Source organism: Rattus rattus, chromosome 2, assembly GCF_011064425.1.
Source record: "Rattus rattus isolate New Zealand chromosome 2, Rrattus_CSIRO_v1, whole genome shotgun sequence".
NCBI lineage: Eukaryota > Metazoa > Chordata > Mammalia > Rodentia > Muridae > Rattus > Rattus rattus.
In genome coordinates this window covers 86,985,993-87,000,159 of record NC_046155.1, presented here as the reverse complement: position 1 = coordinate 87,000,159, position 14,167 = coordinate 86,985,993, and the positions used below count along the sequence as shown (strand labels likewise).

The 14,167-nt window shown below is 38.7% G+C and overlaps 1 protein-coding gene across 1 annotated transcript; it reads right to left on the bottom strand.

Moving 5' to 3' along the window:
- Nucleotides 1–601: 601 nt before the first annotated feature.
- LOC116891632 (vitamin D 25-hydroxylase) lies at nt 602–13,062 on the bottom strand. Its single transcript, XM_032892845.1, has 5 exons — nt 12,838–13,062; nt 6,972–7,113; nt 3,184–3,816; nt 2,110–2,439; nt 602–881 (listed from the first exon to the last, which is right to left on the bottom strand). The coding sequence occupies exons 1-5, from the start codon at nt 13,060–13,062 to the stop codon at nt 706–708; spliced, it is 1,506 nt and encodes a 501-aa protein (XP_032748736.1). The 3' UTR covers nt 602–705.
- Nucleotides 13,063–14,167: the final 1,105 nt, after the last annotated feature.

Genomic DNA, 14,167 nt, shown 5'->3' with positions numbered 1-14,167 from the left:
AACAATGACACAAAGAAATGCTTGGTTTTTTTTTTAAATTAAAGCGTGAATCATCTACACTATTACAACCTTAATCCTTTCATATTACCTCTAAATTTACATTTGTTGGTATGTTTGCCCAGGATTTTCTTTCCCTTGGAACTAGAAATATCTTAAGACATCAGATGCCAAAAACTCCTAATTTGAACCGCAGAACTAACTAGGAAATTTTTATCAGACAATGAAAGTTAAAGTTAAGATTTAGCTCAGTGGTAGAGCGCTTGCCTAGGAAGCGCAAGGCCCTGGGTTCGGTCCCCAGCTCCGAAAGTTAAAGTTAAATCCATGTTCTTCCTACTTTTAAAAAAGACTATTTCTATTATTTTTAATTATGTGTATATGGGGGGGATACACCTCACCATTAAATTAATCAGTTAGGGAGTAAAGTTCCTTAGAATGGAGAAGATGAGAAGAATCTTATACTAAGCAAGAACTTTTAGAGCATCCATGGCCCTTCTTAAAATCTTCATAACACTTGGACCTTTGTGCTGTTCAATACATTCTACAATAAGAATTCATGGAAGTTTGAAAAAAATAACTAATGCTTGTTATTGCTCTAGTACTATTTTAAGCAATGTATTTGTGTTTATTTGGCTTTTTAAAACTGTATCTTTGGCCTAAACACCATTATCGATTGAACAAGGTTATTCCCAATATATTTGTGCTCTTTCAGCGTCTTTCTGCACAGATGAGGTAGGCCTGGGGTTGTAATGTCATGCCCAACCTGGGTTTCAAGTTTGGAACTAGTTCATGTGGGAAATGCAAATGAAATTGCTGAAGCAATGATGAAAAAAACAAGAACATTTCCATCCGAGCCAGCTGTTCTCCAAGACAGTGTCTTCTCCCTGAACAGAAAAGGCAAGTGTTTAAAGACCATTTACTAAAGTTAATACCTAATATTTGGGTAACATTCAGGAAATTAGGAAAGTATGTTAGAAGATACTGTATTATGAGAGGAGTTTCTCAAATCTCAAGGATTAGAAACTATCACTTCATTGAAGAAACATATTCCCTTATTTCCTTTTATCAGATCATGGACATTACAATTTTTGATTCCATCTCTGACTTCTCTGCATAATGCAGTAGAGCATATGACAGGCTACAGAAAGTCTCTGAGGTATGACATTTTATTTTTATTGATCCAAGGAAAGTCCATTTCAATTGACCTACTGGATAAAGATGTAGTCCATCTTCAAAGTTCTGTGATTCACGTTCTATTTCATAGTAGAAGTAGTATTTCCTAGTTGGAGATGACAGAATAAAATAGAAGGCAAGAGAGCTAGATTCTAGCTTTACCTGGAGTTGCCTTGTCTTTCCTTTCCTTTGTAAGCATTTTAGTTTCTCATACTTGTTCCTGAATTTTTGCTCTAGAAGTTTGACAACAACCTCTAAATTCACAAGCTAAAAAGTTTTGGAAGGGGCCAGCCAGTCACAACTTCTCAACAACTTTAGCTTAGTGAATTCACTGATATGTTTTGAATAGAACCAGCTGCTCATCACGTTAATGAAGCCATTCTCTCTTGTAAGAATTATGTTACATAGCAGTAAGGATGGAGGACACCAAGAAAACAATGTCCTCTAAACAAATATGACCAAAACTCATATGAACACAGAGACTGAGCATGCACAAGGCCTGCATGGGTCTGCACTAAGTCCTCTGTATACATCATGGCTTCCAGTTAGGTGTCTATGGGATTCCTGAATGGATATGATGTCTGATTCCTGTGCCTTTCCTGGGCTCCTTTCCAACTGTGCTATTGTTTACTCAACTATGATGTCATAGTATGGTTTTATTATATTTTACTTTGTTATATTTTATTATTATCCTATAGAAGCCTGTTTGTTTTCTAATGAGAGACACAAAGAGGTTGGATTGGTTGGGAGGGGAGGTGGAGAGGAACAGGGGAGATTACAGAGAAATTGCAATCAAGTTATGTGAGAAAGAAAAAACACTAAGAAAAATAATGCTATGTACTCAGAAATGTCAACTTTAGAGCAGGTTGCTTCAAATTGAGATGTTATTAATAATTAATCATTGTTATACTTTAAAATTATATACTTGTGATTTCTTACCTAGAGAAAAAGGAATCAAAGCTTCCTTTTTAGTAAAATATCCACTGCTGTCCAGAAATCGCTCAGGATAGAACATGTCTGGGTCTTTCCAGTACTTTTCATCAAAGTGAACAGAATAAAGATTTGTAATGACTGTTGTGCCTTTAGGAATGGAATAGCCACGTACAACTGCATCTTCAGAAGTTGCATGGAAAATCCCCAGTGGAACTATATTACAGAATCTTAAAACTTCATGCAAAACTGCTTCAGTATAAGGCATTTTGCATTTGTCTTCCCAAGAAGGCCTCCTGTCGTGTCCCATAATTAAATCAATCTCTTTATGAACTTGTCCTGTTAGAGAGAAACGTGTTAAAGTTATTACAGAATTCATTAAATTATATGTAAACGTATTTCTCTTTGGGGTAAAACAAATGATAAGCCATAATAAATCAACAGAATATGGATTTATCTAGATATGAATTTTTCATCATCTGGTACTAACATGAATTAATTATACATCCCCTATATTTTAGTAATAACTGACACTTTGGGTAAGGTCAAAGAAGATTATGAATAAATATATGATCAGCCTAGAAGCAGAGTAGTGTTGCTATCAGCAAGGAAAATAAGCATCAGACCTGAATAAGAAAGAGCAGCCTCTCCATCTCAGCTCTGCAGCCTCCACACACCCAACCTGCCACTTTATAAAATGTGAACACTAAGATTCATTTTTAAGTTTTTTTAAGATTCTGACATTCAATATATCCAGGTTGGTTTTAGAATTACTACGTAGGCTGTGGAGTCCTTGAGCTTGAGATTCTCCAGCCTCTGGCTCCTGAGCTCTGAGATTAGAGGAATATTACCCCATGCCTACCCTTCAGATGATTTTTATTTCTCTTATTTCTTCCTTTCTTTCATTCCTTCTTCCTTAAATTTGCATTAAAATATTAGACTTGAAAAAGTCTAATTATGAAATATTTCCCTTCGTGATTAGCACAGTTTGGAGTTCCTAAAACTGCTGTATACATGACCAAACACTCTAAGTACACGAGCCCTATATGTAAGAAGAAACTCTGAGGTCGAGAGTATCCTTACCTTGAATATTAGGATAAAGGGCCATGAAAAGAATTGCCCAGCGGAGCACATTGGTTGTAGTTTCAGTTCCAGCAATGATGAGTTCACCCACTGAGAAAATTAGATTCTCTTTGGAGAATGTACATAAAGGATCATTTTGACCTTTATCCATCTCATCTAAATAGGCATCAACAAAATGCTGAGGCAAATGAGGCTTTCTATTTACTGCAGCTTTTTCAATAAGTTTGGAGAGGAAATCATAGACCACATCTGCATTTCTAAATAGCCTTTGATGTTTTCCGAAAGGTAAGATGCCAATCCATGGAAATGCATTGTAAAGGAAGACCGGAGCGCTGGCAGCTAGTTCCACATTCTCACTGAATAACTCAATCATGTGCTGAAAATCAGTGTCTTCATAAGTGAATCGTTCTCCAAAAAGGATAAGGTTAGTTATGTTTGAAACAGCATTTGTTATCAGTTGCTTGAGGTCAAAAGGTCTACCTTTGTATGTTTCAATAGCATCAATTAAAGACCAAGTTTCTTCTAAGATTTTAGATTCAAAAGATTTTTGGCCACTTCCAAAATAATGAAAACTGTTAACAGCCAATCTTCTGTGATCAATCCATCCTCTGCCATATCTGGAATTGAGTAAGCCTAAAAGAAACATATTAAAAATATTATGTAATCTATATTTCGCTGTACTTAAAATGCTGCGGAATAAAAAGCAGGAAGGAAAAATTCAAAGATGGATAGTCAGTGATTTTACCCCCCAATTATCTAAGTACATGATTGGGTCCTAGTTGGTGGTACTCAAAAGCCACAGGACATTAGACAAAATGTGTCTCTATTCCTTATGAAAAGATTGGCAGAAAAGACCTATAATTCTACTTCTCTTACCACAGTAAACTGCCCAGTCTTACGTAATCAAACACAGACGAACTGTGCCTTCATAAACCTATTACTCAACTTTTCTCATAGACATAAGGTATAAAAAAACAAATGGTTTTATGTCTTATAGTAAAATTTAATTTTGGATTAGACATATGTTCCCAAAGCAGAAGTTGCTGTTTGAAAGAAACAAGATTTTTGCAGTACAAATTTCCTTCTGTTAAAGACATACGATAACCAACAAGGTAACTATGCCAAAGTTAAGAGTAGCCTTGAATTGTCAAAGTAGTAGAAATGTTCATGTAATTTTAAAAAAGGGCTGTAGAGATGGCTCAGGGTAAAGAGTGCTGATTGCTCTTCCAGAGGTCCTGAGTTCAATTTCCAGCAACCACATGGTGGCTCACGACCATCTGTAACGGGATCCAATGCCCTCTTCTGGTGTGTCTGAAGACAGCTACAGTGTATCCACATACATGAAATAAAATTTTGAAAAAAAAAGATATGAATTCAAAATATGCTGATGTTATTACCTGCTGTTTAGCTTATTTAAACAGGGCACTAAGTTTTCCTTTGAAAGTAAGTGTGGAGATCCATTCAAGAATTTAGAACATTCAACTGGAGGTCAACATGTACGAGAATGCAGATCGATCCATGCTTATCACCCTGTACAAAGCTTAAGTCCAAGTGGATCAAGGACCTCCACATCAAACCAGATACACTCAAACTAATAGAAGAAAAAGTGGGGAAGCATCTCAAACACATGGGCACTGGAAAAAATTTCCTGAACAAAACACCAATGGCTTATGCTCTAAGATCAAGAATCGACAAATGGGATCTCATAAAACTGCAAAGCTTCTGTAAGGCAAAGGACACTGTGGTTAGGACACGACTACAACCAACAGATTGGGAAAAGATCTTTACCAATCCTACAACAGATAGAGGCCTTATATCCAAAATATACACAGAACTCAAGAAGTTAGACCGTAGGGAGACAAATAACCCTATTAAAAATGGGGTTCAGAGCTAAACAAAGAATTCACAGCTGAGGAATGCCAAATGGCTGAGAAACACCTAAAGAAATGTTCAACATCTTTAGTCATAAGGGAAATGCAAATCAAAACAACCCTGAGATTTCACCTCACACCAGTGAGAATGGCTAAGATCAAAAACACAGGTGACAGCAGATGCTGGCGAGGATGTGGAGAAAGAGGAACACTCCTCCATTGTTGGTGGGATTGCAGACTGGTACAACCATTCTGGAAATCAGTCTGGAGGTTCCTCAGAAAACTGGACATTGAACTACCCGAGGACCCAGCTATACCTCTATTGGGCATATACCCACAAGATGCCCCAACATATAAAAAAGACACATGCTCCACTATGTTCATAGCAGCCTTATTTATAATAGCCAGAAGCTGGAAAGAACCCAGATGCCCTTCAACAGAGGAATGGATACAGAAAATGTGGTACATCTACACAATGGAATATTACTCAGCTATCAAAAACAATGACTTTATGAAATTCATAGGCAAATGGTTGGAACTGGAAAATATCATCCTGAGTGAGCTAACCCAATCACAGAAAGACACACATGGTATGCACTCATTGATAAGTGACTATTAGCCCAAATGCTTGAATTACCCTAGATGCACAGAACACATGAAACTCAAGACGGATGATCAAAATGTGAATGCTTCACTCCTTCTTTAAAAGGGGAACAAGAATATCCTTGGCAGGGAATAGAGAGGCAAAGATTAAAACAGAGACAGAAGGAACACCCATTCAGAGCCTGCCCCACATGTGGCCCATACATATACAGCCACCCAATTAGACAAGATGGATGAAGCAAAGAAGTGCAGGCCGACAGGAGCCGGATGTAGATCTCTCCTGAGAGACACAGCCAGAATACAGCAAATACAGAGGCGAATGCCAGCAGCAAACTACTGAACTGAGAACAGGACCCCCGTTGAAGGAATCAGAGAAAGAACTTGAAGAGCTTGAAGGGGCTCAAGACCCCATATGAACAACAATGCCAAGCAACCAGAGCTTCCAGGGACTAAGCCACTACCTAAAGACTATACATGGACTGACCCTGGACTCTGACCTCAGGGGAGCCCTTGGTCCTGCTAAGACTGAACCCCCAGTGAATGTGATTGTTGAGGGGAGGGCGGCAATGGGGGGAGGATGGGAAGGGGAACACCCATAAAGAAGGGGAGGAGGAGGGATTAGGGGGATGTTTGCCCGGAAACCGGGAAAGGGAATAACATTCGAAATGTAAATAAGAAATACTCAAGTTAATAAAAAAATTAATAAAAAGAGCCAAAAAAGAATTTAGAACATTATTACTGTAAAAAAAAAACTCAGACAACAGTTCTATATGATGTCAACATTCTACTTTGAAATAATTTATTGCTGCTTTCTTCTTGATTTTATCAACTTTCAGCTATTCTCCCTTGTCAAATGTGGAGTCATAAAATCCTGATCATTAGTAAGCCCTACAGAATGCCTGTTCTTTGAATAAACTCTACAGTTTCCCATTTATACAGCATAGTGATAAGTGGTTAAGTCTGCTTTAGTTTCTGTAAAATCCTACATGCTAGACAGTCAGTCACTAAGTACTCAAGATTGTCATCAAAAGGAAACATTTTGTGTGTGTGTGTGTGTGTGTGTGTGTGTGTGTTTGTGTACACCCCTAAACTATTTCAGTATATATCAAGCACTAATTCTTGAAAACTTACTTATGTTTCTTAGAATTGAATGGGCAATAAAACTAGCATGTAATGGTGTAAAACATTATTGAATGCAGTCTGATGTCTCCTTAAATCCATTGTTTCACAAACAATCATTTGTCTATACTAAGATTATTTAAAATAAAAATGTGACCTGAAATAGTCTCACTGAATAGTTGAAAATAAACATACCTCCCATTTTTGTCATCTTCATGAACAAAGGAAGGCATGGTCTATCTGCAAAGATTTCACTTTGATGAACAAGGCATTCCTTTACTACATCATAGCCATTGAGAACCACAGTTGATATGCCTCCAAGATCTAAACTGAAAATCTTTGGGAAGAAAAACAACATTCAAATTTGTTTGAAAGCAAAATGTACAGAGGAAACACCATAGAATCCACATGTGAGCCTATCCCTTCTAATATTTGTTACTTCTCTAAAAACATAAGGATTTGTTACTTGACAATGTTTAGACAGCATGATTAAATATAACACCCCAAGCCTGGAGTCATCTTATAAGGTGTAATGAAAGGAGTACTGGACATAGGAGGCCTGTATTCTACTTTAAGGTTTGCCATTAAATAGCTCAAACGTGACAGACAAAATATGCTTTTTAGACTTTGGTATTGCCACAAAAATATATTTGACTTACATACTCTATTAGGATTCACCCCATCTCCAAATATTCATTATGTAGAAATCTCATTTTACTTCCAAGACAAATGAAGGACTAACACCATCTATCTATTATTATACCAGCTTGAAGTGAGGGGAGAGGACTGAGAAATCCAAGACAACTTTGAAGTTTAAGCATATGTCGATTGTATTTGCCTTTCTAAATCCCAGGTCCTAAGGGAACCTAACTTTAGAGGAATGACACACATAGGTAGGTATCTTTCAGCCAAGGGAAAAAGAAAGTAGAACAATCCATCCTATCCCTTACTGGAGTTTTTTGCCCATGTTCAAGTTTGATGTTTTATGCTGCGATAAACACCATGACCAGAAACAACTTAGGGGAGAAAATGGTTCATTTCAGCTTACACTTCCAGATCACAGTCCATCAAGATGGAAGTCAGGGCAGAAATCTGAAAACAACCATGGAGGAAATGCTTATTGGCTCACTCTCTGGCTCTATCTCTTAGCTTTGTTGTACAGGACACACAGACATTCCAGGTTTCTTAGATGGGTTTCCATTGCTGTAATAAAACACCATAACTAGAAGCAACTTGGAGAGGAAAAAGTTTATTTCATGTTTCACTCCCATACCACATCATTAAAGAAAATCAGAGCAGGAATGCCATCAGGGCAGGATCTCAGAGGCAGGAACTGATACAGAGGTTACAGAGGACTGCTGCTTCTGGCTTGGACTTCATGGCTTGTTCTACGTGCATTCTTATAGTACCAGCCCTGGGTGGCACTGCCCACAGTGAGCTGAGTCCTCTCACATCAATCCTCAATCAAGAAAATGTACCACAGGCTGGCCCACGGGCCAATCTGGTGGGAGTTTTTTCTTAATTGAGGTCCCCTCTTCTCAAATGATTGTGAGTAGCACACTAGGGACTGTGCCCTACCCACAGCATACTGAGCTCTCCCATATTAATCATCAATCAAGACAATCTCTTTTGATACCCTGGGATAAACTGATTGAGACAATTCTTCAATTGAGGTCCCCTTTTCCCAGGTGACTCTAGGTTGGGTCAAGTTAACAACAAAACTAGCCAAGACACCATGTGGTCAACCCAGGTTCATTTACAAAGTCACTCCTCTTGAGTTGTATTTTAGCTAAGCTCCTGTAAAGGTCTAACCCATGAAAAGCCTACATATCAGTAAGTCCCAAAGAATGCTTATCACTCTCAGGAATTGAGCTTCTTACAGATAAAATATAAGGAAGAGCCTTATCTTTGTACAAACAACTAAGGCAGATTTAATCATGTACATTTTGCCTTATAAGAAAACAGGAAGTCTTAGCTGATGAAAAAAGTTCTCCAGGAGTAGGTCAGAAAAAGTGACAAATATCAAGAGGAAATACAATCAAGTCGCACCATAGTTATTAGCACAAGAGTGGACCCTGGAACAGAGAAGTATGTACATTTAGAATCTTGGGGAAAATGTAGATTTTTGTACAGTAGCATTAGTTCTCAGTGGCCCTGGAGGTGGTTTTAGCACAAAGGGAATTGCTACCAGATAAGCAAATGAGAAGTCTTTCAGTTCTCAAAGCACTACTATTGTTGTTAAAGAAAAGTCTTTTCCCAGAAATGCATTCAGTAAAATTTATAGGAAGTGGTACCAATGCAGGAAAAACCTAAATTAACCATTTTGCAAAAATGGTGCGGGACATTTTTGCTGAAAGTATGTTAATATGAAGGCAGGACAGAAGAATATATTTCAAAGAAAATCTTCACACTATGGTTACTTGGGATTATTTTAAAAAAGGACTCATCACTGCAGAAGGTATTATATAATCTTTACTCAAGAAATCGAGATAGTCATTTGTTAAGAGAGTATAATTTGGGGAAATTTTACTTGATCTAATTGAATATTATACTCAAGAATTTTTAGTAAAGTCTCATCAATCAAACTGTGAAAACTTACTCTTAAACTGTTTTGATCTATGGAAGGGTCCAATAATAGGTGTAGTCAATCTTTGATCTATTGAACAGTTTTTAAATTTCTGTTATGAGATAACTTTAGCAGAGATGCAAACAGAAATCCATCAAACATTTGTTGCTGAGTGATCTTTGAAAAAAATTCTCCGCCCAAACTAGCTTTGCAGAGAAAATTTTACTATGTCAGTTAACAACCACACTATTTATCCTCCAAGATGTTCGGGTCCTGTTTCAATGTGAAATGTTCCCCTGCAGACTTGTGGTTGGACACTTTGTCCTCATCTGCCAACACTGTTTTGGGAGATAATAGAACCTTTAGGAAGTGGGGTTAATTGGAGGTAGTGAGTTCCTGGAACATGGCCACGAGGGTCATCTCCTGGCCCTGATTCCGGCCAAGTTGTCTCTGCTTCCTAACTGGTATAAAGTGAGGAGCCACTGCAAACTCCTGAGCCCAGAAACTGAAACACTAATTGCCCTGTTAAACTGTATCTTCTGCACCATAAGCCCAAATGCACCCTTCCTCTCTTAAGCTGCTGCTGTGAAATGCTTGGTCACAAGAGACATTCAGCTGCTCAGCATGCACACTGTTTCTACTCTGAAATTATAAAAGAATTTGACCAATTTCTTATCACTTCAGACTTTAAATATCCCCACAACGCTTATATATTAAAGATACAGAGTTTAGCTTAGTGCTACAGGGGAAAACGCAGAAATTTTAAAGGGCCTAATGAGAGGTTCAAGCTATGGCTGTGCCCTTTACAGGGTATATACGCCTGTCTGCTGGCTCTTGTCTTCTTGGCTGCCAAGGTGTAAGCAGTTTCCTTTGCCACACACTCCCACTATGATACACTGTCTCACAACAGTTCCAGAATCAGTGAGGTCAACCAACCGGCTAAAACATGCAAGATAGAATCCACAATAAACCTTTTCTTTTCGTAAGTTTATTATCTCAATTATTTTGTTTTAGCAATGCAGAGCTGGTTTTCAAAACCTCCATACTGGGGTTCAAGCCACTTGCTTTTCACCCTTATAACAGATATCACAACCACCTCCTTACTGGCCTAATTTTACTCTTGTCTTTATAGATAATGCTCAACATGGCACAATGCTGCTTCATGCCCTTGGTGTTTGCTCTGTTTACGGTGTGTTTTTCCCTAAGATGATGTTCTGGACTGCTCTTTTGTCTCCTTTTAAGATGTCATTGCAATGAGGCTGCTCTGACTTACTAAAAATTCATCCCTACAGTAGTGCCCATTTCCATCACTCTAGTTTAGCTTCTGTTGTACCCCATACAGCTCTAATATATGTTCTTATACTTATTTTGTCTGCCTTTCCCCAAATAGAATGGATGCTACCTAGAGAGGGAGATCTCTATTTTGTTTACTACGAAATTGTAGCACACATGGCAGTTCATGGCATAAGAAAACAATTGATGCATTGTGCTGAATTAACGAATTTTGGCAGAAACACATTTAAGAATATTATTATAACACCATTGACTAAGTACTAACAACAAACACATCTACATAATGTTACTGATGTCAAGTGACTGTTACATTTTCAACCTCTTGGTCTGTTTTCTCATCTGGAATGCCTCCCTTGATTATCATCCTACCCAAACTGTATCAAGTCTTTAGAGACCTTATTCTATGTAGTTTTTTTTTTTAAATACATACATTTTATTCCCTTTATGCTGAGCCAACATTAACTTGATACTAGTTTGAACCTGAAACATTTTCATCTGCCTGGCTTCTAAATTATAAATACTTTTAAAAAATACTTCTTTTCATTCTTAAATTCTCCACAGAACCCTACTCAATGCCTTGAATAAGGTCTCAATAAAAGTTTTCCATAAGACAAATGAATAAACTGTCAATTCTGTTTGCTGTAATGCAAAATAATTATCTTATCTTTATTGCCTTTAAGAGTATTACCTGAAAGAGTCTGACAAATACACTTATATCAATTTTGCTAGCTGTGGAATGCTGCTCAAAATCTACATTAAGAATCTAATCATAGCGGAAGCTAAAACAATCAAGAATGATTCTCCAAAGAAATGGCAATTTATGCTGCTGCACATTCCTATATAAGATTGCTTAAAAATAAGTATGAATCATAGGCACTGCTGTTTTCCTTCAGAAAATTATAAAGATTTAAACTAAGAGCGCACAAAAGTAGAAGTTATTTTAGAGTTCAGTTTTATTTACTCTTATTTGACTACACATCTCAAATTAAAAAGGGAGATAACAGAAAAATAACTCCTATGAACTGCTTCCTATAACTTTCTGATGTACAGGAAATAACAGTCTCCTTCTAGTCTAGTCTACAAAAAATGGTTAGTATTTTAACAACTTATACTAATTTTGAAACTGTCAGAATTGTGAAGTATCTCTAAGACAATGGGAAATCTTCAGGGTTGTTTGATAGCTAGAATAAAGATCAAATGCAACAGTAATTTAGAGTCAATGTTTGGTGGTTATCAAGTCGAAATACAATATTTACTCTGTAATGCATATATACTTTTCAGTTTTGCTCCTTACAAATTTGAAGCTATTGGCACAGTCAGCCTTATTTGATATGCAGTAAATGGTCATCATTGTACACAATGCATAGTTTCCTCAGTGTACGAGAAACAAAATTACTTACCCCAAGTTCTAATCAATTGAATCCAATCAAGCTATTCTTTAATCACAGTCTTCCATACACTTACATTTTAATTTTAGCTTAATGAAATAGACTTACATTATTTGTCCTATATAAATATTCATGGTAAATAATTCAGTTCAAAGATCTATGTATAAAAATTTTAATTTCCTATTCAATGAGAAACCATTTCAAATCATCTGGTTTAAAGATAATTTTAAATTTGTAGGCATAATACATTTCTATTTTACTGGCTGTGTGTTTCAGTGATAGAACATTTACCTACCCAAACCCTATGGTCAACTCCTAACACTGCTAAATGGTACTTTTCTCACATAGTAACCAAAATCATATATAATAGGCAATACATTTGGGTAGCTTCTTGCTTTTGGGTATCATTCTAATTATCCTGATGAGGAAAACTTAGGGTTCAGAAAGTCAAAGGGCAATTTTTATTTTTGGTGTTAAATCTTTTAAAAACCGGTTTAAACTACTACAATACTAACCATTAGCTGTCCTAGAAACTCACAGCACCTTTATTTTCCCATAAGCTCATAGCCCATAGGACTGAGAAGTTTGTCAGTGGCAGCATAAGGGCAGCGTACAGGCCACACAGCGCAAGCGCAGAAGCACATGCTGGTCTGTGGGCGGGAAACTCAACCCAAAGCGCCTCTGGTGTGGTATTAGTGAGGCGGCTTCCGGTTGGAGACACAGCCCTCGAAGCGGGCTTCCCTTGAGTGTTGACAGGGCCATGGGGTCCCTGGTTGCTGCTTCTGACCAGAGGAAGGTCCGCGTCGAGGCCTACCTCGCCATATACCCGGCTCTGCTTCCTCATGTAGACGTGGGGAAGATCGGCCGACAGGGCCAGGGAGCAGATGTTGCCGATGAATGGCAGCCGCGGAGGACCCGGGGGGAAGCCCGCTGGACGTCTCTGCCTCAGGAGCTGGCGGACCACCAGCACGAGTAGTAGCAGAAGGAAAGAGCCCGCGAGCGCCCCAGCGCACGTCTGGGCTCCCGGCAGCTGCAACATTGGCCAAGGCTGGGGTGGGAACCAGCCGCTGAGGCCGGGGCGCGCCTTCCAACCCTGCCGCACTCCCATTGGCCCGACGGCCCGACTGCCCGCCCTGTCTCTACGGCCATTGGTTCATTCAGTGTGGGCTCAGGGCCCTTTAGGTCAGCCACCTACGGACCTGCTTTGCTCAGAGTCCGATTTGCAAACCTCTAGGTTTGGCTTGGTTTTAGGTGAGCACCAGGAGGGCACGGAGCCCTGAGGCCCTTTTCCAGAATGTTGGCAGGAGACTGGTCACGTGAGCTTCGCTTTCTGGGTTCGGTGCATCCTAGCTCTCTGGACTCCTGTCCTTTAAAGGGTGTTTAAAGTTGCCTGGTCGAGGAGAAGCCCTTGGTCCTGTGAAGGCTCATTTCCCTAGTGTAGGGGAATGCCAGGGTGTTGAGGTGGAGGTGGGTGGGTGGGTGGGTGGGTGGGAGGGAGGTGAGCATCCTCAGAGAAGAGGGGGAAGGGCAATGGGAGGAGGGAAGGGGGATAACATTTGAAATGTAAATACATAATATATCCAATAAAAATATTAAAAAAAAAATTGCCTGGTCTGTTTATTTTCAGTTTGTAGATAGGGAAGAGATTATTAGAACTGCATTCTTTAACTGAGTTTGGCAATACCCAGTATTTCTATTAGCAAGGCCACATAGGAAAAGAAAATAACCTCATTATATTTTGCTTCACTCATTTACAACTTCACCATTTGTTATGAGGCATTTCTCCGCGGACCCTTTGAGGATACTGATTAGTTCAGCTCACCTATCTTTTCACCCTTCTCTACTCCTTCAATCCCCTCCTAACCCCCATTGATTTCTTATTTATAATCTCAGAGGCCTCTCCTGACTATTCAAGCTTTCTGGCTCCTACTGAGGGCGGAAGCTATGTTTTTTATATTGTTAGTTCAGCCCACATTCCTGTTTTCTACTGGGCAATAGCTTGCAATACAGGACCTGCAGTGCTTAAGACTCCTGACAAGCTGCCTTCTGATTACGATTCAGCATTGGCGAAAGTTTACTAGTTCTCTTAGTTTTATTCACACAGCTATTTATTGACTGCCTGCACTGCGCAGGTATCTTATACA